At 42.4% G+C, this 24,981-nt stretch overlaps 1 protein-coding gene across 9 annotated transcripts in view; it reads right to left on the bottom strand.

Annotated features, from left to right (window-relative positions):
- Positions 1–21,897, bottom strand: part of caskin1 (CASK interacting protein 1) — a 106,740-nt gene extending 84,843 nt beyond the window's left edge. For all 9 annotated transcript variants that reach the window (XM_056400706.1, XM_056400708.1, XM_056400711.1 and 6 more), the window contains exon 1: positions 21,069–21,897. In XM_056400706.1, the coding sequence (XP_056256681.1) occupies positions 21,069–21,162 (94 nt within the window). In that variant the 5' untranslated portion in view covers positions 21,163–21,897. The remainder of the gene's footprint in view (positions 1–21,068) is intronic.
- Between the last annotated feature and the right edge of the window lie 3,084 nt (positions 21,898–24,981).

Below are 24,981 nucleotides of genomic sequence, written 5' to 3'. Positions count from 1 at the left end.
TATCACTTCAGGTCAGTATTTTGTATTTTAGTGGTGCATACTACCAAACAATAAAAGTACTTCAAGACCATCGATTTACCACCGATATTATTAAAGTAATTGTCACATGCTGAAACTATAAACCTCTAGGACCCCCAAGGCTCCGGAGCCACGGTGAAGCTGCCCTTTTTGTCCGGTTGGTAGCACGAGTATGAAGTTATATAAAATGACACAAGGACGTGAGGTATTAGACTACATAGATTAGAAGATACAGACAATCAACTGCAAGGCACAAGTGCGCAAAAGTATTAATACTGTTGCTGTTTTCCTTCCTGAGAAGCTTAGAGACAAGGGGTGATACACAGTGTGTGTGAGAGAGAAGCGTATCAGAACAATAAGTGACCTGAATATTTTAATACAAAAATAACTGTCTTGGTTGGCAAATCTCAAAATAGCAAAAGTCTGGTGTTAAAATTAACAGAAAATGTAGGAGAGTGACTGAAAGAGAGAGAGAGAAAGAGAGAGAGAGAGAGAGAGAGAGAGAGAGTGAGTGAGAGGGCAAAAGGAGGCCTAAGTTTAGGAAGGCTTTGATGTGCAAGATGGTGCATCCTTCTCAGAGTGTAAATGTCAGGTTTCTAACAGAGAACGCCCAGGGAGAAAGTCTAACCCTGTGTGTGTGTATGTGGGGAGTAGTAACACACACATACACACACACGCGCACACACACACACACAAACAGTGAGGTCCTGGTATGGATCTATTCCAGTTGACTACTGGTACAAACAGGGCTATTTCTGTCTGACTGCTGGGAAACAAGGACACAAATGGACAGATGAAGATTGAGGGTGGAAGGAAGACATGGATGAATGAAAGGAGCGGGAAGAGATGAGAAGAGAAGTGGTGGATATTAAAGCAATCACTGATAAATCGACTCAACATTGATCCTTTATTGAAGCTGCTACTGTTGAATTGAAACATCAATAAATCATTGCCACACGTTTTGAGACTTTGTGTTAATCACAGTAAATGAACATGACCAAGACAAGACACAAGACATGCTGACTGACAGTGGCATTTTAAATAGATGCACGAACTGTAGCAACAGTAGAAAAATGAGCTGAGACCCTCTGACATGATGTTTCTACCTAAAAATATCAGTAACAGCCCTTAAAAAGCCAAATCGGCCAGTGTCTCACACAACAAAAATGAGGTTAGAAGGGAGGGATAGAGAGACATAGACATTTATGGAGGCATATGCAGGGAGGTGGGTGAAAACGAGAACGGAGGAGAGACAAGCAGGAAGGAGAGGGTATTTAGGGGATATAAGGAGGTTTTTCAGGAGTTACAGTCCTGGAAAGAGCAGTACAAAAACAGTCTACAGTCATGCTAGCAGTTCTGTGCCCTGATGTCTACATGCTAACATGCTAACACCGACAGTGCTAACATATTGATGTTTAGCAGCTATAATGTTTACCATGTTTTTACTATCTTAGTTTAACTTCATGTCAATTCATCCAATAGTTGTAGAGATATTTCAAAATAAAAACCTAATGGCAGATCACTAAAGTCAATAAGATGCATCCTCTCAGCCAAAGCAATAAAAAAACGCGTCTGGAAATGATTGTGGTTATGACATGACTCTGCTGTTGCTCTGATGGAATTAGTGAATTGACTTTATACTGAATCTATCAAGATAGGACACAAACATGGAGGAAGCAAACAGCATCAAGCTAATAACAATGGGAGCAGATGAGAAAACAGATGTCTTCATAAAATATGATTAAAATAAATGTACTTATAAAACAGGGATTTACATGTAAGACATGAGAAACAAAGGAAACAAACAGGTCAAGAGTTTTATATGCTGCTCTGAAATTTTGATGACACACCCTAATCTCTCTCTCTCTCGCTCACGCACACAGACATACAAACACACACACACACACATCCATTACAGAGCAGGGGGATAAATTTACAATCACAGGAAGCCAATCCCACAGACACAGAACCACCAACCCTCCCTGGTCTGAACCTGATCCAACCGACATAACACTTACTGTAAAAAAAAAAATGGATGTGCTAGTTGCTTACATACAGGTAGTTTAAATGTCTTGTTATTTTCCGACCTCTATTTTAACCATACCAGCAACATTTGGGTTGCAATCTCATGTCTCTATCTTCTGTGGATAAATATCAGAGCTATTTATCTATTATATTGAGATTCAGATTTGATTCTTTCCAAGTGAGAGGTCAGATCAATCGCAGTGCAGTTGTTGTTTCCTTTTATCTGAGCTGAGATAAGAAAGTGAATAAGAAAACCGGTGGACAAAGCATTTTCTCTGAATAATTACTTTTACAGCTTACACTTGAAAAATCAATCCCATCAAATAAATGTGCTCATGTGGGCACAAAAGTGATGGCAATACCGACAATTCCTCTCAGCTTGAATTTTATTCTGTAATACGCAACTTGAAGTAAATTTAAGGACGAAGAATATCTTGTTCAAAGTTTATCTTAAGAGCCCCCATTGTGAAGGAGGGGAGAGGAGTGAAGAGGAGAGGAGAGGAGAGGAGAGGAGAGGAGGACATGATGGGCTCTGAGAAAACTGTATGTAGAGGCCACTGGGGCATGTAATGAACTGATATCATGCAGAGTCAGCAGCAGCGCTCTAATTTACCGCTATAGATTAACCCTCAGAGAGAGTTACACGTTGAGTGAGACAGTTAAAAGGAGGACGCCGAGGTTGGCGTTTCTCATTCAGAGGGACAGAGGAGTGAGATGTTGAGGCGCTGCAGGCGCAGACAATACACCGCGCACTTCTTCTGATGATCCCCACTTCAAAATCCACTTCTGGGCCATAGATGATAACAACCAAAGTTAATAAATGTTGAGCCTCTGACTGAAATAGGTCATATTAGTTCGGGCCTCCCTACAGGTCCACTTTCTTTATGATTGGCCGAACTTCCAGAAGCCTGATTAACAAAAAGTGTATTAAAAAAAAAAATAAAACTAACCAAAAAGTAACGCTCGGACCAGCTTTGTTTGAGAGTGTGCCAAACTAGCTGGTAGGCAGGCATTAGGCAAATGTGCTAGTGACACAGATAAATTACAGAAGAAAAGCCTGCAATACAAACAAGGTGTTTCAAGCACTTCGAGAGCAGCGTTTTCTGTGGGAAAGAGTAACTTTGAGCTTTAGCAAACCTTTTACATGCACAAAAAACATCTATAACAAGGGAAAAGCCTGAATAGCATAATATGAGCATTTTAACACTGGATCACATGACTACTTGCAAGTGAAAGGTGTCTCCCAAAGTGATGAACCCCCAGAGAATTATCAAGCAAATCAGCAGTTCACTTTCACTCCATGGAGCTTTAGTGTTTTTCAGCTAATTGTTCTCATTTTCTGGTGAACTGGTGAACACAGTGGAGCATTTAGTAGCTAAAGAGACAGACATTTCCCTCAGGGGTTAGTGAAAACCATTAGCTGTCCAAAAAAAGAGTGTGAATATCGGATTTGCATTCGAGAGACGATCAGAAACATGACTCCAAGCGAATGCTAATGTCTCTCTGTATCCGTTGGATGTGTAAATAGGAAAACTTAATGCTAACAACTTTACCATCATAACATGTCAGTGTTGTGTTCACGGCTTGTTTCTGTTGCCCACAAGTTGCCAACACATTTTGGTATTGCAGGTTTAAGCTTTGTCTTCTAATTGACCCAAGAATTTCTTCATCTCCTATCCTGTATTTTACATTGTCACGTTTAAAGTGGAGACATGGCTGATCCCTCGTGGCTAATACCATTTCACTGTGAAACCTTTGGCTGCACCGCTGGAGGCCATATTCAGAGCGAGGACAGTGCCGACTATTATGTTACCCATGGTTTAAATGACTGATATAAAAAGAGCGCAGGGAGTGTTTGAAGTGGTTGAAGTGGACACCTATCTTCATCGTGGTTTCATTTTGATCACAGAGAGGATCGTGTGACTATTTGAGACACATAACAAACATCCACCCTGTATCTGTCTTTATCCAGTTACACTGATCTAATGAGAAAATATGACAATGAGCTTTGACAGTGTAAAAGAGTCACGCAGTTTGAACTCTGAAGGTTTCAAGGTGCTGCCAACGCATCTAAAATAAAATGACTTTTAATGAGAGATGTTGATGCCTAAATGCAGTTTTATGATTATTTTCTTTCTGCATCATCTTTTATGTGTGTGCTGAACTATTTGATGGGCCTCAGTGGGCCTGGACACAAACAGACTCACATTTTAAAGAGCCTGGAATCCAAAGATGAAGAACTGACTTTCTCATTTGAATTTCGCAGCGGTGAAAGTTGAGGAAGCTTTTAAACTGATATCTCCTGAGTTTAAAGAGTGAACTGAATCTTTGAAACCCGGCACCCAACTGCTCTCTTTCTTTCATTCTCCCTCTCTCTGAATTGTCAACCTATTAAATATCTCTTTGTATCTCGCCTATTCATACACACTGACCAATGGAAAGCTTTGGACTGTTTCACTGTGTGTGTGTGTGTGTGTGTGTGTGTGTGTGTGGGTGTGTGTGTGTGTGTGTGATTGTCATCGCGGAGCTGTCCCACTTTTCTGTGCAGTGCACCAATGTGATTTTACTAGTTTAGAGACTAGATGCAAGTGCGTGTGTGTGTGTGTGTGTGTGTGTGTGTATTGAAGAGTTACATGGAGAACAATGGTCTTATTGTACCTGTGTCTACAGCTACTGCCTCCCTTGTGTTGATAGTGAAGTCCTACACTGAGCTGATTTGCTTCGTCTTTACTCTGAGTTTAAAGGGATAGTTTGGGTTTTTTAACGTGGGGTTGTGTGAGATACGTAGTCATACATAGTCGGTACATTACCTGCAGTAGATTCTGCTCAGCGCGCTCCGAGTTTGGAAAGCCGACTGGGAGCACCGGCAGAGTGGCAGAGCGATGTGTTGTTGTGCATGGGGCCACCAGAAAGAAAGTGTTTCAGACACTTTTAAAAACGCCCACTGAAACAATCCAATATCCGTTTAAAAGTACCCTTCATGTAGAATATTTTCAGCTGTCAGCTTTCCTAACTGGAAGTGCACTGAACAGAATCTACTGCAGGTAATGTGCTGACTATATATGACTACCTCACACAACCCCCCCGTCACCAAACCCAAAGTTTAAAGTCAAAAAGAAATTGGGGCCAATCCAATCCTCTTCTGTAAAAAGCTGATGAAACTATAATAATGTAATAAAAGTAAAGAGGAAATTAAGTTTACTAATCCTGGTCAGTATCACCTTGAGTTTGCCTGCATCATAGAAACCAGTGTGTGTACACGGGGAGATTTCTCTCATGACGTTTCAATGATTCATGGAGCTGCTATGTCGCATTGTTGTAAAGACAAACTCAGCTAAATGAACTAAGTAATGAATGGGACTTTGAGCCCTGATGTACGACTGCACTGAACTGAACTCAACTTACCAACCATGCACCATCCCCCCTTATCCTGGCACTTAGCCCTGCAACCATAGTAGCACGCAGACGGGGCCCTGGGTTCCCCCACTGGGGTAGGTGAGGGTGAAAAGGGAGGGAGAGAAGAAAGAAAGAAAGAAAGAAAGAAAGAAAGAAAGAAGAGATGATACAGACTACGATAAAAATTTTGAGATCAAGAGTGATTAGGAAAACGTGTGTGAGAGGGAATTTCTTTTATCCAATCCCAGAGAGATCTGGCTGAATTAGAGATAAGAGGAGAGGAGTTAGGTAAGGAGGGAGGAAGGGAGGAAGGAAGGGAAGAAGACAGGAGGAACAGCGGGATGAGAGTCAAACTGGAAAAGGCAAATGAGGCGAGCAAAGGATGAGGGCGGCATACAGAGAGATCAGGAGGGGAGGGAGTGATGAAATGGATGGATGATGGATGCAGAGATGAAAAGGATGGACGGCAGGGAGGGACGGAGGGACGGAGGGGGAGGCGTGGGGAGGGCCAGGAGTGGAAAGATGAGAGGGGATGAGAGCGAAAGGAAGAGACAAAAAAAGGGATGAGAGAAATGATATAAATGAGAAGACAGAGAGAAAACAGAGATGGAGGGATGATGATAGTGATGATGAAAATTAATGTTATTAGAGAGAGAGAATGAAAACAGAGGAGAGAGAGAAAGTAGTCTGGATGTATAATAGCCAGTGGGCCAGTAGGTCCGCTGAGCTAATCCGTATTGTCAGATTATAGTGTAATCCCATGCTAACACACACACACACACACACACACACACACACACACACTCTGCGCAGGGCTAAAGTGTCTGACTGGACCCTGTGGTGCTGCTCCTTGCTACCATGGAGATGGCTCCAGAAAGAGGGGAGAGAGGAAGAAAAAGAAAGAGAGGGAGAGAGAGAGAGAGCAGGAAAGTATGGAAACATAAGAAGAGAGGGATGAAAAAAGTGAAAGAAAAAGTGAGACCAGAAACAGGCGGGGCCACAGTGGGTATGGCACCAGTCATACACACACACACACACACCACACACACACACACACACACACACACACACACACACACACTATACATGCATGCACACAAACTTACCATACACAAACGACCAGAGCCAAACCACATGTTCTGCATGTGTTGAACAGCTGCATACAACCAGCCTGTTAGCCAGAACATACAAACAATGGTGCTCATTGGCTCAGGGATGCCACTACTGCTGCGCCATTGGCTGACACGCTGCAAAACAACCGTCTGATTGGCCCGGAGGAACACACACCTACTGTAGCAGAGGGATCAAAGGGTGTGATACTATATAAACACACACGCTGCACAGAGCTCATGTATGCTCACGTTTTTGAGACTCATGCACAAAATCCTCAAAGTATTAATCGTTATGAAGTTTGTTGTTTCTGTGAACCATAATTTCTCATGTTGTGTGATTACAATATACAGAAAGTGAAACTTTTCAGGGCTTTGTTTTTTTCCTCCTCTTCCTCTAGTCTGTGTTGTGAATTTAACCAGACTATGGTTGGATTTTAGACTGAAAGCAAAACCCACTTCTCATTTCTTTGGACTTGGCTCAGGTGGCATCAGATGTGATCTTACAGGAGTCTGTAGCCATGCTCGCAGCTCTGTGAGGTTGTGGTTATACAGTGGTACTTCTGAGCTAAATGCTAACATGTTGATGTTTAGCAGGTGTAAAGTTCACCATGTTCACCATCTTAGTTTAACATGTTAGTATGCTAACATTTAATTGGCCCAGTCATCATGTTTGGACGAATAAAATTTTTGATCTGATGATTTGGATGAAGGTAACGGGATCACCATAGTTATAAGAAGTCATTCTCTGAGTACCAGGAACACAAGCACCAAGTTTTACAGCAATCAATCCAATAGTTGCTGTGTTAAACTATAAATGTCAACGTCATGGTAATCTGCCTGGTACTCTGGGGAAGTTAAGGGATCACCAAAGTCATTGGAGGACATCCTATGGGCACTATGAATGTCCCTACAAAATCTGCTCACCTGCAAGAGACCACATATATCTGCAGCATATTTCATGGCAATCCGTATAATGTTTCTCAATATATTTCACTCTGAACCAGAAATGCCAACCTCATGTTGGCGCTAGAGGAAAAGTCAACCTCTGGAGACCATGAATGTCTCAGTCTGTCTCACAGTTGTGGAGATATTTCAGTCTGCACACATTTTATTTTCAAATGCTTCACAATCCCATATTATACTGGGCGAGTGGCAACCCTGGGCTCAAAACTCACACATGTACACAGATGTTCATACATGTATTAAGAAGGAGCTGTGCAGACAAATGCACTTTATAACACATGTGCAACCATTCTGTTATTCTGCTACTTGCAGTCCAGGAACCACTAACGCACAGGAACACACTAAACTGCAGTCACATGCACTTGTAACTCTCAAACACATGCTTTAGAAAGGGAGGACAGATGTTGGACCATCACAGTGGCTCATCTGGATAAAAGGTGCACCATGTTAGAATCTGGCCTGGGACCTTTTCCACATGTGTCCTTTTTCAGCCTCCATTCCTCCCTCGCTCCCATTCTGTTTCCACTGAAATAGAATGTAGGAAGAGAAAGTAAAAAAAAAAGAAAAAGAAAGAAAGCAGGCAGCTGTTGCTTTGGTGGAATCTTCCAGAATCCCTTCTTTCCTGTTGTCACTTCTGGACGTCCAGATCCTGGCCCGGTTCGACATGACTAATCACCCTCACCGGCTCTCCGACAGCGACACGCTGCCAGCCAGACTGATTCATTGGGCAGGGAGAGACGAGCGGGGGGTGGGGAGGTGGAGGGCAGAAGAAATGGGGAAACAGAAAGAGATGCACAGAGAGAAAAAGATGGAGGCAGACGACAGATGATGATGAATGTTACTAGTTACTGGAACATATGTGATGATTTGCACTTCTACACGTAGACACCTGCCTTGATCTTTTAATGCTACAAGCAATGATTCAGCAAAAGATATAGATTCACATTTATTTACACTTAAAATATAAAAAATGTACACAATGCACTTTGTTTTTTTACTCAGTCTGCTCTCTTGTCATCTTCCTTTGGACTGCAGCATTAATCAGTCATCTGAGACATAAATATGCATCTAGTTTTACAACCAAGAAACTCAAATAAATGCAAATGGATTAACGCTGGGGTAGGCAGTAATTCTTTCAGTAGATTGTAATTCAAGTTGTCTGAGAGCAAACCAGACGTCTGCATCTCCTCTTGGCTCCGATTCAGAGAGAGAGAGCGTTACTATCGGCTGTTCTACAAACGCAGATGCATGTGCATGTCCCTTCAGATGGACGTGTGTCCACATCTGTGAAGTGTTTCAGAGACAGGTAACAGGCTGCCAGTTTCATTTTCAACTGCAATATCTTATTTTTGTTGTAGTGGTTGGCTGTGTAGGTAGATCTACCATGATAGCAGGAGATGCTCGCGGCTACGTTGAATGTTGCTAATAGTTTAGCCTTCTGCTAGCCTTAGCCTAAGGCTCATGGTTACAGCTGTGTTGCTTTCGTGTATGAAGTGTATGCATATGCCTGTCAGAGAAGAGCTGCATGCCGGCAGCTGCGCTTTTTTAACCTAGATTTACCACAGCTTGTGGTGCTAATTGAACTTAAATGTAATTAATTTTGAATTTGAATTTAGAGAAGACTGCAAGTCTATAGCCTTGCTAGCTCTGTAAAGCTGTACTTAACAGTACAGTAGTGCTTTGAGCTAAACACTAGCATGCTAACATGATGATGTTTATGTTTACCATGTGCACCACTTAGTTTAGCATGTTAGCATGTTATAATTTATTCATAGGTACTGGGTCATAAACTGCTGCCGTACAGTCTACAAATATGAACCCATGTCAGATAGATAGATAGATAGATATATAGACAGATAGATCGATAGATAGATCGGTAGATAGAAAGATAGATAGATATAGTGAAGGGGTTGCAGGGACTGTGAAGAAATAAATGGAAGTGGAAGAAATCAATCCTAAAACTTGATGAGATTGGAAGTACAAAGTGATTAATCACTCAGTGTGTGTGTGTGCGTGTGCGTGTGTGTGTGTGTTTTCATATCCTGATGGGGACTTCAGCCTGAATACACATCCATGGGGGACTCGTGTCACTGTGGGGACATAAACTGAGGTCTGTGTGTTTTGTTTTGTGTTGCTGATTTGTGTGCACATGTATGTTCATGCTGTGTGTGTGTGTGTGTGTGTGTGTGTGTGTGTGTGTTTATGAGTGCGCCATGGATCACATGTCTTAGCATGAGGTCGGTGGTGATTTAGCAAGCAAACAGAGATGTTTCAGTTTAAAGAGACGAAGTGCGACACACTATAAACACCAAGGGCAAGATCCACTCTGAATATAGCTTTCCATTCTCTCATCACTGTTTTATCGTTCTTGTAGTTTGATTTGTTTCTTTTCCTGTCTTTCTTTCCTCCCTTTGTTCTTTCACGAGATGAAGGAGGCTGGAAGCTTCACACTCACTTAATATAGTCAAGTTTTCCCAGCTGCTCTGAGGATTGGGTTCAGATGGTCTGAAAGTCTCTCAGTCACAAGTTCACTGATCATCTCAAACCATCACATATTTTAGAGGAGTTCAAGCTTCCTGGAAAATAAATCTGGCCCACGATATCTGCCCACAGATCAGCAGCAGAGGCTTCCTCACAGCCAAAGAGACAACACAAGGAAAGGCTGAAATATTTATGAGTTAAGCGAAGTGGAGGCCTTCATTACCAGCTTCACATCCTGCTTTCAACATGACAGTTATTTACTATCAATGCATGCGTTGTAATGGCATGACCTTAACCAGTTTACAGATTCGATGTTTAATGTGTGTGCTTCAACTGAGTCATAACCTTTAAATAAATATATTGCTTTTATTGACTTATGTCCTATATTATATGTGCATTAAACTGGATTATTGTTTTCTCATATAGTGTATTAGGTTTAAAAAAGAGATCTTGCTCTTAATGGCCTTGCCTGTATAAATAAAGGTTTGAATGAATGAATGTTCACCATGTGTTATTTTTAGAAAGAGGTGTTAGGAAACATCATCTGATGCTTCAGATCAAATTGTAAACACTGGTACGGTGGCCCTGAGAGCTCAACGCACTGCAACCTAGGAAACACGTGCAAAGACACAAACGCGCTGCAAATTCAGAAAACATCTTCCTCAATTTGCTGAAAATTCACACAACACAATGGGAGTGAGTTGGGGGGACACATCTACTGGGAATAATTAGCCTGCATTAGGAGCTTAGATGAAAGAAAAAGTATATTTTGTATAATGAGAGGAGATCTGTTGACTTCAACTGAGAAACTGCCGCAATCACATTATTCCAAAGTTTCAGATGCTTCTGTGTAGCTGCTCATAATATCTGGACTTATTTTTTAAATTACCTTACAGCTACTTTTCGGCACAACAACAGTGTATTTTTACTTACTTTCACTTATTTTTATTCTTCTTTACTCTATGGAACTGCTTTCCAGTCAACTCTAAAGCACTGACTAGTCTCCGTTACAATATCTGTACATTTAAATGAATCATGTCAGGGACCAAAAAAATAAAACGTAAGCCTTTTCCTGGATAATATTCTGTAATAAATAAAATTGCACTTTTTTCAGTAGTTCAGCAGAGCGTCTCCACAGCAGCAACAGCTGTAGCAAACACACCTGCTGCCAGGCTGCTGCAACGACGCTCCACCCCAGAGAGGAGTTGTTAGTCCAATCCTGCGGTGCTAAAGCAGCATGGTTGAGTTCTACAGTAACTACCAGTGCATGACGCAGGTGCTCAGTTTCCTGTTTTAAAAGAGACTGAGGAGAGGGAGAGTGATTTCACAGCGCTGGCTTTTATGAGATGGAAAGCATCCAACCAAAGCAGACAGACAGACAGGGAGTTACAGAAAATGACAAAATAGTGGAAAAAAAGAATTATATCTGGGTCAGAGTAGTGTTTAAAGGTCTCCAGTAAATAAGTACTGTCAAAGCTGGATTTGGATAAATTTGTGCATATGTGAACTTTCGTACACACCACATACAAACTGTAAGTGCATGTATTAGAGGTCAGGTACATTATATGGAATCTTTTGTAAATCTGCAGCTGTGTGTGCAGTGATCCAGCATCAAACATCTGTTCAGCCACTGGATCACACATGTACTAGCCTATGTATGGGAACACACACACACACACACACACTCACACACACACACACACTCGCACACGCTAGGCCAGACTCAACATCTGTGCTACTGGCCAGTCCCTTCTGGTCTCTGATCGCTGCCTCCTGTGAGAGAACACACGCACACATGATAAGAAAGATGCGGTTGTGCTGATATTCTGTTACAGCAGATGGTGATGTTACTGCATACAGAAGCATTAATGCACAGCTACCTTATATAGAGGTTGAGCCAGAAGAGGTAAGACCACACAGCCCATGTATAGGATAATTATTTCACGAATCCATCTGTCATGACAACTGGTTCGGGGGAAATAGCCTGAAACTGATATCTGGTATTTAATGATTGTGGACGGTAATGGCTTTTAGTCTTTCCAAAACCAAAAACACGAGAGTAAAAGTGTAAGGAATGGATTAAACAGTGTGTTTACCTGCTCAAACGTGAGCTAAAATCATTAGCAAGTCTGGAAAACTAGCTTACGAGCTGCAGTAAACAAATGTTACAATCTAGGATGCTAACAGAGTTTGGCTAACATTAGCATCACTGTCTGTCTCTGAGACTTGGAAAGTTTACACTCTAGCAACACCAGTGTTAGCCGAGATAGCTACATTAGCTACATCTGTCAAACACGTCGTTTAATTCTCAAAATGAAAAGTTTTTTCTCTTTAAATGTTAAAGATTCCTTCCTGACATGTTTCAAGATGTATAGAAATACTCTGGTTTTAACCACTATTTGTGTCTGATACCTTTTTCCACAAACAATTCAAAAAGGGGGGGGGGGAGCAATAAGTAAGGTGGGCGTGGCTTAGAGAGGAGTCGAGTATTCATCCAGTGGTAGTTGGTAGAAATTTGTAGAAGTTAGGGATCAGTTTACTCTCCTACCTGCACTGTAGCAGAAAACAATTTTTACTCTTTCTTAAAAAAACAAAGCTCTAAAGGACTGTATATTTACATAGCAACTTTATCCCGCCAAATATTCTCACACATATCAAAGTCCTAAGGGTGTGTCAGTGTTCGGCCCGTGAGCCCGCACCCAACCTCTGTCACAGCCCTGTTTTTAGTGGCCATTCGCAAAAGCAAGAGCACCAGCGTTCATTCATTCAGAAAGTCCCAAGGCGATGCTAAATGTATTCGCTGTGGGTGTAGAGCGGAACATTTCTAAAAGATCCTCATGTAGGACACAGTAAAAACCTTGTCCAGACCATGTTAGTTTAAGTTTAGGAGCTGAGTCTGAAAAAATGCACAATTTCCTGCCTTTATTAGCTACTCAAACATTAATCTGAAGCAGAAAGAATAAACTCAATGTTATGAAGTCAGGGCGTGAGTGGAAAAATCCTGCGAGGCGATGTAGAGGCACAGTCGCACTCTGCAGCAGCTCTTAAGGAGACACACACAAGCTAACACACACACACACACACACACACACACACACACACACACACACACACACACCTTTGCAAGCTAACACACACCTACACATGCATACAGCTACTGTACTAGTTACATAAAAATTCTCAAATGACATGGCTCAGCTGTCTATTGTGTTTTTTCTTTTTCTCTACTTCATACCTTCCAGATTAAACTCTCATGTTTGCAGAGACATTTACTGACGTATATGCTGTATGTAGTACTGTATGAGTGAGTGTGTGTGACTGTGTGTGTGTGTGACTGTGTGTGTGTGTGTGTGTGTGTGTGTGTGTGTGTGTGTGACAACTTTTGTCCTGTCTACAATGCTTAATTTCGAGTTAAATTCCAATAGTCTGTACCTCCCTGCACCAGTCCTATGACAATGGGGGAGGATTGGGTGTGTTTTTGTGTTTGTGAGAGTGTGTGTGTGTGTGGTGTGTGTGTGTGTGTAAGCTAGTGCAGTAGGTGGTTAATGCCACCTCTGTAATCGGTGCTGATTGAGCTGGGGTGGTCCCACCCCGCTGCCCTTCTCATTTTGTGGGTGGTCTCTATATCCAGACTAAACCACTTACTCCCCTTCCCATCTCATTAATCTCGTTAATCTGCACAGTGGCTACAATAGAATAGAATAGAATAGAATTGGTGTCCTGGCATCCCCCATTGTCACTGTCATATCACACTTTACTTCTCCTTTTTTATTTGTCCCTCTTTTGAGCTGGTCTTCTCTCTTTATTATCACCTCTACTCTGATCTGCACGACATTTCCTTTACTTTTCTCTCTCTCTCGCTGTTTCGCTAACCACTCCTCCTCTTACAGCTTTACTTTCATTTCATTTCCATTTCCTGTCGTTCTTCCCTTCCCAAACCTTTCCCTTATTTCCGTTCCTGTCCTGTTTTTCCTTCCCTTTCCTGTGCTTCCCTTTCCTTTCATCTGTCTCTTCTGTCCCTCCCTATTGTTTACTTTCCTGTCCTGTCTTTCCTTTCCTTTCTGTTCCATTTCTGTCCCTTTCTTTGTTCCTTTCCATATTTATTTCTGTTTCCTGTTCTTTCCTTTTATCTCCTTCTTTCCTTTTCTATCTTTTCTTTCATGTACTTTTTATTTTTCCATCCATTCCTTTACTTTCTTTACTATGTTCTCCTTTCCCGTTCTTTACTTTCCATTCTTTACTTCCCTTTCCTCTTGTTCTTTCACTTCCTTTTCTTTCCTGTCCTGCCTTTTCTTGTTTGTCCTTCCTGTCCTTGGTTTCATTTGTATTTCCTTCCCTTCCTTTTCTTTCCTGTACTTTCTTTTCCTTATAGTTTCCTTTACTTTCACCTTTCATTTTTTTTCAATTTTCGTTACCTTTCCTTCTTTCCTCTCCTTGTTGCATCCCTTCCTCCCATCTCCTCACCTTTCCTGTGCTCTCCTCTTGTCCCTGAACTTGCCACTGACCCATTAAACTATGTGGATGTTATTTTTGGTGCATTGTACCATGCAGATGACAAAGTGAGCGTGTATGTGAAAGAGAGAGAGAGAGAGAGTGAGAGAGAGAGTGAGAGAGAGAGTGAGAGAGAAAGAAGCTTGATATGTGGAAATGCTCAGCTATCCCTCCGTCTCATCACCTTGTTCACTTGTTCTCTCTTTCATAATTTTCAGCCTTTCATCGCCCCTCGTCCACCTGTCCTCCACTCCCTCGTCAGAAAACATCTTCACCTCCTCCCCTTTAAAACACGATATCCTTCTCTCTTATGCTCTATTTTCCCAAACTAACTCCTCTCGCCATTCCCTGTCCCCCCCCCCCCCATCCGTTCTGTAATTCAATCATGGAGGCAGCAGCAGCAGCAGCAGCAGGAGAAGTGACTGATGATGTTTTGGAGGAAAATGCTGCAAACTCAGCCAGTGAATCTTTCACTTTCTCAATATTATCATTTATAATTCAGTTTCAAGATAAAACCCAGAATCTATTACACTGTCACAGCGTTTCAGCTTTATACATGTGTCTACAGTCTACAGTAACTGTTGTTAAGTACCAGTTTTTTGGTATAAAAAAGAGCTGTGCTGCTGTCATGCTTCACAGTGAGAACATGCAGGAATAACCCCCCACATAACACATGAGGCACTCCGATGATGTGACAGCTGCACCCCGAGGACACACTTTCATCATGTCATTTACACCTTATTTCGTGTAAAGGATCTACTGACGGCATGAAGATCACCACACATGATGAAATACAGGACAGGAAATATGAACACAACTTACCAAGGAATTCGTCTCACTGTGCTTAGATACGTGTTAATTCGTCTGCGATTAAAAATGATTGCACAATAATAATCAATAATTATACTGGAACTGACACACAAGTGAATCGAATTGTGTAAAACCAGCTTTGAATTACATCTTTTCATTATCTGTCATGTTAATCTGTTAATCCTGATAAACTAGTTAAATGTAACAGGAAAAGAGGTAGTCTAAGTACCATTTTAAGATAGTATCTTCTTTACTTGAGACAACATGACAAGACAGTCTGACTGGGCCGGAGCTAGCTGGTTAGCATGCTAACTTCTTTATAAGAACAGAAGTGATTGAAATAGAGGCAAAACAAGACGCTTACTTTCCACCACTGGAGACAGCTGTTGGTGAGTAAAGGTTATGTAGTGATAGATAGATAGATAGATAGATAGATAGATAGATAGATAGATAGATAGATAGATAGATAGATAGATAGATAGATAGATAGATAGATAGATAGATAGATAGCAAAGCTTGACTCATACTAAGGACTAAAGGTCAAGATATCCTGACATTTGATGATTTGATTTCGACTGTTTGAAAGTCCCCCTAATTTAAAGATGTGCAGGATCCTGGATACCTCTTCTACCCCTGGCTGTCAGTGGTTGGGCATTTCAATAAATATTTTGTTTTGTTACATTCTGGCAGATTAAATTTATTGCATAGCTGCTGCACAAAAAGCTAGCATCTAGGCTGCTACGGCACCTATAATCCAATGCACTTTCAATTATTATGCACTGTAAGCGCACCAAGTGAAAAATGCAAATGCCAAAAGCAAGCTTCTTCACACCATATTTCTCTCAGTGGAGCATATAGTTGCAGACAGAGCACAGTTAACCAGTGTGAAGACTGTGGCTGACAGTATGTGAAGCTTCCTCGCTGCCTGCCTGCCTGCTCCTTTGTGAATGTGCACTGGTGTGGATGCAATCATCTGCTCTACTCCTCTGCTCTGCCGTCAACACAGAAAGATGGGGCAGAGACGGAGAGGGAGAGGGAGACAGGGGGTTGGTAGAGCGGTCTGTGAGCATTAGCGTCTCTCCTGACTTCAAAGAAAGGAGAGGAAGGAGACATATAGTGTTGTGTAGCGATGTTAGCATGTGTCAGTCTCTCGTAGCAGTACGGGAAGAGGGTGAAGTGCCAGAGGTTGAATCATAATCATTTCACTGATGCAACAGACACACAGACAAATTTGTTTCCTCAGAGCAGACACACACACACACACACAGACACACTCACACTTCAATGACACACAATAAACAACCATCAATACAGATTACACCACCCGCCTTGACACACAAACACTGAAACAGCCCATTTACAAACACAGACCTCAGGTTACACTCAAGGTCTTTTACATGTACACACACACACACACACACACACACACACACACACACACACACACTGTTATGACCTCGTCTAGTGCCATGTGCAGGAGGCGAGTTGAGTGACAGCAAACTGACGATGGCTCTCCAGATGGTGCCAGATGTGTCTGCAAGAGTGTGTAGTTCTCTGTGTGTGTGTGTGTGTGTGTGTGTGTGTGTGTGTGTGTGTGTGTGTGTGTTTGTGTGATGCAGGTGAATATGTGCAGACTGTATGTCTGGCCTGAGTGGGAGTAAATGAGTTGCAGCAGGGCAGAGCCTTTGCCAGACCCATTACACACACACACACACTAAACCCAATTTTACCTTTTCCTTTACACACATATACACCTCTGCACACACACAATTCAACAACACATCTACTCATTACCACCACAAACCACACACACACACACACACACACACACACACACACACACACACACACACACAGCTGTCCTGTGAGCGTTGTGTTTAATGCTAGATGACAAACAGGTCTGTGTTAACATCAGCCCAATGTTAGACTCCCCTGCTGTTTGTCTGGGACTCTCAGCTCTACTCTGTCATTATTGCTGCTCCTTGTGTTTGTTTGTTTTCTGTTTTTTGGTTTTTTTCTGACAGGGTGGCCCACAGTCCGTCTCATGTAATATAAGTGCCCTGCAGACACTTTGCAGGCAATCCCCCCCAAAAACATGAAAGCTTTTCAGGAACTGGGGGAAAAAAATTATTTATTTTGCTCTTCACATCCACAAATGAAACTTCACCAGGCACGTTTACGCAGTTCGCCTTGCAAGAAGCCGTTTCTGCAGCGGCATTAGCTGTCAATTATACGAATGATACAATTCAGTGTAATGTCGGAAAGGCAGGGCTTTGCAGCAGACTGACAGAGAGAGAGAGAGAGAGAGAGAGAGACAACACAACAGAGCAGAGCACAGGCCGACCTTGGTGCTGTGTTTAAACACCTTCAGGTCTGCTGGGTGGGACGTTCTATCAGCCATAAGTGTAAGTTATATGAGGGCTAACCCCAAGATGGAACCATTAAATGTTCCTGTCAGCCAATGATATGACAATAATGTCGAGAGATTAAGTGCTTACTGAGGAGTAATGGTGGCCTGTGTCATTAGACGCCAAATGAAAGATTGATTATCCAGCATGTCTGCCTGCACAAAGCTCACAACACAAAACTGTACACAGGAAGTGGACAAAGCAACAGGAATACCTTACAAAGGCATAAAGTCACCCTGTAATTAATACCACTTTTGTAACATTTGCAGTGTTATTGCTGAAATGCACAACTTTTCACACGTTGTCACTCTCAGATCTCACCTCGCACCCCACCTTTTTTATTAATGTTTTATTTAAATGTAACAGTTCTTTCAACAACATTTCTCTGGAAATCTGAACCAATTATTTACTCATTTTGTTGGACTCAGTCTAAACACAGAGCCTACAAAAAAAAAAAAAACCCCACCATGTGCAAGTTTTTAACTGCAGAATGTCAACTCCCACAATGTTGCTCCACAGCCCAAATTCCCACAGAAAATACCAATGATAAGACCTCAGCGGTTGGTACCAGCCCAGTTGGTATCCAGTTGTCAAGCAGAGACAGATGTTATCTGCCCCTCACACAGAGGTGGAAGAAGAATTCAGATCCTTTAAGTAAAAGTACCAATACCACAGTGTAAAATACTGCATCACAGGTATAAGTCTAAATATACTTAAAGTATCAAAAGTAAAAGTACTCATTCTGGTTGTTCTGGTCGAGTTTTATTTCACACAAGATAAACCTGATGGGTTGTGAGATGATTATTAATTTCTGTTCCAGAAATTTGTAATATTATCTTAATATTGCAGAATTTTGTGTATGAAATGAAACTATCTGAAACATTTCAAGGCAGTGCATTGTAGCAACACCAAAAACAGTTCAAGATTTGCCATCAAGTTGAATCAACACTTCTTCACTGAGGTAATTTTGCTGCAGGGGTTTATTACATTATGGGCTTCCCTGTTACTTTGTCACAGTGTTTGTAAGACTTGGCTATAGACCCCAGCAGTTTTGTTTTGACTAAACTGCTTCTAATAAGACACATTAATGATTTCTTCAGGGATTCACTTATTTTCAGCTGCAATGCTATATTCAACAATTACAACACAGAGTATAATAAACATTGGGTACCTTTATAATAATAAGCAACATGTACTGTTAAGCTATTGCCTCTTCCACCTGCTGAATCTGCATTTAAATTGCTTCAGTTGCCATCTGTGTAAACTGCAATCCACCGAGGACTGGATCTAATTTGGTGCACATTTGGTGCCACTGGTTGTTGCCTATAAAACTGTGTTCGAGGGTTTACCTGCCCTCTGTTTTTGATGTACTAAACAGTAGTCTGAGAGGGGCTTCCAGCTGAAGTGCACTTCCCTGTAGCCTAAAGGCTGTTTTGTGATGTGCTCTTGTACATAATGTACTCCACTCACTTCCCCAGACACTATTTTTGGGCACAAACCATATGTGCCGGACCCTACCAGTTAGGGATGCCTATACTTTGCAGCAGACTGTCTTCAATCCAAGGGGTTTCCTGTATGTGCTCTGCTCCACTGCACCCTGCATACAGTGCACCCCACTGACCCCTACAAAGCTGTTTTGAGGCATGTGCTGTACTTCACCGACTCCTGCAGAGTGAGCTTTGCCATCTGTGGCAGAGTTAGCACAGTGCACATCAAGTCCACATCAAAATACTGCTTTCTGTCCATCTGAATAACAGCACATGGAAATGAATACAAAAAATACCCCCCCCCCCTTCCCACAAATGTCAGATTCAATCAGCAATTTCATCCAGAAATGTATTAAATCCAAAAATAAAATACAGATATTAGCAGTAGAAGCTTGAGTATAGGACATTTTCTTCTACGGATATGAAATGATTTATTCAGTCTTCTTCTGTGATTTCTGTCGTTATGTATCCAGCCTTAGTCCTGTTGTGGAAAAATAAAACAAGAGGAGAAGAACTGAGTATTTCAGCTGGACCAGGTCACCAGAACTGAACCTGTACTGAATCTCTTATGGCCACATAAGGGATTCACAGGTGTCACAGAGGCCTAATTAGCCAGATTAATTGGAAACACCTGTGAAGGTGTGCGGGGTCTCTTAAAAAAAAAAAAAAAAAACGAAGGGGGAGTCGAAAGACTTCACGTTATTAAATATCAATATTTTTTAGTAAGAGTAGGAATTATATTCTCTGTTTGCTCTGTAGATAAACTGAATCAAAACTGAATTCATGAAGCAACAATTCTGGATCATTATTTGTCATCAACACCAGATTCTCTTATTCAAATTAGGCCCACCTGCTGTTTGGAGCCTTTCCAGTGTGGGCACCGGGTCAGATGCAAACCTGTCTGACTGGAACCATTTCAGCAATTAGATACTGAGGGGAGGCAATTAAGACCAAGTGAGAAATTAATCTAGCTGTAAAAAGCAAGAAAATAGATGCATTTTTCAACTGAATTACTCACATTGTCCGAGCTATAATATTTCAAATCATATCTGCAGGGATTGTAATTCCTGTAATTTGGCCCCTGTCTGTAGATAACCGTTTCAGCCCGTCATATATCAGTGGGTGTATCAGTATGGCAGTTACCAGCCTACTACAGAAGGCTCTATCTGCAGCTCTCTATTGCTTCACTCTGTGTTGCCCACACATTAGAGTGGGCTGTGGAAGCGAAACATTGTTGGATGTTGAAGTGCAACATCGCCTGCAGAAAATAAACAATTAAAAGAGCAGAGTCACACAGACCAGGAGAAGCAGAAGAGAATAAAATAGAAGAGAATGTGAGGTTTTACCCTTCGCCACACATGTGCATATCCCTGTATGTGCATGTGTTTGGCATTGAAGGCAATGTTGGACCTTAACAATCACAAGGCCACTGGCATCATCCCTCACTTGGGAGACGGGGTCACACAGATCCCTCATCCCAAAAACACAACTCCCCTTCCCTCCTTCTTTCTATCCCACCCCTCTCGCTCTCTGCTGCAGTGCACTCAGACAGGGGTCTCAAGATGGGCTGTCAGTCTCCAATCACACCACTAATCTTCCCTGATACACTCTGATGCATACAACCCCTCCTCGCTCTCTGCCTCCTTCCTCCTCTCTACATTTCGCTCACACACACACACACACACACACACACACACACACACACACACACACACACACACACACACACATGAAACATCATAAGCCTTACAATAATGGTATGTGAGAAATCGCCTTCTAACTATTGCTCTCACACAACCATCAAGGGGTTTGCAATAGAAAACCGTAGCTGCAGGTATCACGTTTTGGGTTGAATAGAACAGAGTAGAATATCTTACTTGCTTTCCCTGGCCGGGGCCTTTGCAGCAGCTTCTGCACGGTGAGCAGGTCCTCGGTCTTCACCGCCTGCAGCAGTTCCTGGTCCTTCCCCATCTTCCGCTCTGAGCCGCTCTACTCCCGCAGCATCCTCCGACACAGCGGCGCTTCAGCCCAGCCTCACCACGCGGAGGGTGCGTCTACCGCGGCTACGAACAGCCTCCCTCCTCCCCCCTGGTCCCTGGACTAGATGAGACCCCCACCCCCCTAGAGCTCTAGCATATGATGGGGTGAGAGAGGCTGAAAGGGAGAGGGAGAGGGAGGGATGGATTAGGTGGGATGGAGGGATGCTCTCGGGTATCCCCCGCTTTAAGTGCAGCGCCACAGGATGGCGATGGGACCGGAGGCTACTGCGCCGATCCAGATTCCAGTAACAGCGCGCTGGCGTGGCGTGCGTGATATTTTGACGGTGGAGATGAATGGTCTCGTTTCCACGGTTTGCTCGCTCACCTCATCTGTGATACCGGCTGGAGGCAGGTCGGTCTCCCGTGCAGCTGCACACCAAAACAACGATTAACCGAGCTCAAGTCAGTTCTGGATCCTCGCAAAAAACGGACTGATGTAGCGAGAAGCCTCGCGGGCTCACTAGTAGACACTGCGCGTGGATGATTGTGCGTTTAAAAATCGGGTGCGCGCGGTGTACGTTTCTCCCCAGGTTGTGCCGCTCTCGTGCTCTGCGTCGTAAACACAATCCACGGCTGCTGCTGCTGCTGCTGCCGCTGCTGCAGCCATCGCTCCGCGTGCGCTCGGGTACCTCTATTTGGTAATGATTTTCTCCGCGTGTGGGGGGTGGGGGGGTGGGGACAGGGGTAGTGGGGGGGGGGGGGGGGGGGCACGTACACGCGCCCGCGCGCTCTACAGCTGGCCCAGCTCGTACCGCTAAATGGCTCGTGCTGCAACTTGGGGGCGGACCAGGAGCGAGGTGCTCTCCCGCCTCCTTTCTCATCTCTCTCTGACTGTCTCTATGGCGCTCCCTCTTTGCTTTATAGAGAGGCTGCAGAGATTTATTCAGCTGCTGGAAGACACGGAGAGAAATGAATAAACAGTGTGTTCAACTCTCTTCGTCTCATTGCATCACCATTTTCTTTATTAAGCTAAATTAGCTACACCTGCATCATAGCTTTTTCACAAGTGGTGTCAGAGTTAGATGTGATCCAGTGCAGTTACTACATAACTGAGACAAGTGATTTCAGACTCACAAATACATGGTCTTTTATAAAGACCCAAGCGGCAACATCAGAGGCTGAAAAATGAAGCCAACACGGAAGTACCAAAAACTGCAGTTCTTCCAATAACCACTTGGGGCTGGCTCCAAAAGTGAGTCAATCACCATAGACTCCCATGTTAAATTATCATCTGGTACTGGCTGACAGCCTGACGTTTTTCTGTGTGTGTGCTCCAGAATTGGTCCAGATGTGTAAGTAGCATCTGATAATCCTGCTGTATATGGGCCAGACTCGGGCCATGGGACTGGGCATATTCTGGGCCAGAAGAAACAAGAATGTGGCCCAAATATAGGCTGGATTTATTCAGCTAGCCCCTCCCCTTTTTCCCAGCAGATAGCAGCAATGGGCTACTGTCAAATACTACATCATATTGCACAGACCATTCAAACATAAAGCAAGAGCAAGCAAAGTGGTGGAACAACTGACACATATGTTGCTAGCATGGCTAAAAGGTATGCACATACGACTTCCTCTTGTAATTATAGGAGAGATTACATTTTTGTTGGCTGATACCTTGCACACAAAATTTAAGAGCCAACAAAAATGGAACAAAACCATAGCAGGTCCATGTAAATATCCAATATTAATACTAATCCACTCAGCTGATTAAAAATAGACCCAGCTACAGCCTACCCTGTATTTGCAATTGGTTGATTATAGGTCAAAATTTTATTTTCAGTACTTTGGACTACAGCCACAACTATTGATGTTCCCATCAGCCTCAGTTGAACTTTGTGTTTAGTGATAATCAGCAAACGTTAGCATGCAAGAAGACTAAACGAGGATAGTGAATATTATTTCTGACAAACACCAACATGTTAGCATTGCAATTAAGTGCGTGTTAGCACAGTGCCACCACTGTTTAGCTACACATATGTTAAATTTGAAGCTAGCACCAGCAGCATGTTAGCTTAGCTTAGCACAAAGACTGTGTTGTTTTAGTTCATATGTAAGCTTTAGAGGTGGTAGCAGGAGGTTTTGTTGCCTTTGGACATAACCAAGCTAGCTTTTTCACCTGCATTCATTCAAACACGAGAGCAGTGTTTGTTTTTCCATCTACCTTTCAGCAAGAAGGCAACTCAGCATATTTTCTAAAATATCAAACTATTCCTTTAAGAACCCTTTTTATGTCACATATCTGAGTACACATAGTTTTTATATTTGGATAATGCCTTTCACATATTCAATTAATCTATTAACCTGGGCATTTATACTGAAACCTACAGCTATGTATCTACATGTATGCTGTGGTCATAAACTCAATTAAAGAAGAGCAGTGAATTTGACAACATCTAACATGTCTTCTCTCTATGTCCAACCTCCTCCAGATTTTTAACTCTCCTCTCCATTGTGTGTGTGTGTGTGTGTGTGTGTGTGGGCAGTATGCAGTGCTTGGATGCTGCTCTCTGCCTCCTCCACATATCTAGTGAGTTATGTAAGAACACTAAAAAGTAGCCCATATGGTACTGAGAGAGTATTTATAAATCCGTCCCTGTTAATGCAAAAGCAGCTCACTTACCCCGGAGCTGTGTTAACACTTACGTTTGATATATAAATGCTTCATTTTATAGAGTTTACCTGCTCCTCCCCTCTCCCTATCTCTTTTCTTTCTTTCTTGGTGTCTTTATTCTAGTATTGTTAGACAGAAACAGTGGCTTTGAGGCAGGAGCCGATATACATCCAAGGGATGACACTGTAGATTCATGAGACACTTGGCCATATCTAATCACAATCAAAGAGATCTGTCCTGTGTGTGTGTGTGTGTGTGTGTGTGTGTGTGTGTGTGTGTGTGTGTGTGTGTGTGTGTGTGTGTGTGTGTGTGTGTGTGTATGTGTGAGTGTGTTTGTGTGTTTGTGTTGGGGATGGGAGGAGTGAAATTCTTTACCAGTGAGTGAGAAGTGAGAAGTTTCTGCTCGTGCATATGCCTGCAGACACGCCCTTTCATCACACACTGTGTCAAACAAACAAGCAAACAAAACAGGGACTGACATCGTTAGAACCTGCAATGCTTTAAGGGACGAAGACAAATCGGATGTTAGAAAGCAGAAGAAAGAAAAAGGAGAATAAGAGGCAGCAACAGAAGAACTCTTCAGATGCATATTTAATAAATGGTAGTGGTAGTTTTGGTATAAAGAAATATTTTGTTTGAATGTCACATTCTCACAACTGAATGGTATTTGTTTTTACCATCTCTGTCGATCTCAAGCCAAATGCTTCTCTTTCTGCAGGTACTCATCCTGACTGCATTTCAGGATCTAATTTAGAATAGTTGTTCTTGCAATATGTAGTTAAAGGGAAAAGGATCATAATTCTTATCAGGCAGAAAATTTTACATATCAAAACCATTCATATTTGAAACTCAAAAGTCACTTCATTTATCAACAACCTAAGTCAGGATGTTGTGTGAAGCATCTACAAAAAAACACTGCCCCCAAGTGGTTAGTCACAAATCATACAACTACCACGACGGCTTTGGTGTTTATTCTCGTTATCAGGTCTAGTTCAGTTCGTTAAAATGATAAAGGCACAGAGTTTGTACAGATATGTTTTCATTTGTAGAAATATAACCACTCACCTGTAACTACTCACACTTGACTGTTAACTTTTTCTTTTTTAAGATTACATGATCATTCAAATAAGATCCCCAGTC

The sequence above is a fragment of the Seriola aureovittata genome, chromosome 17 (genome assembly GCF_021018895.1).
Source record: "Seriola aureovittata isolate HTS-2021-v1 ecotype China chromosome 17, ASM2101889v1, whole genome shotgun sequence".
NCBI lineage: Eukaryota > Metazoa > Chordata > Actinopteri > Carangiformes > Carangidae > Seriola > Seriola aureovittata.
This window is presented reverse-complemented; position numbering and strand designations above follow the sequence as displayed.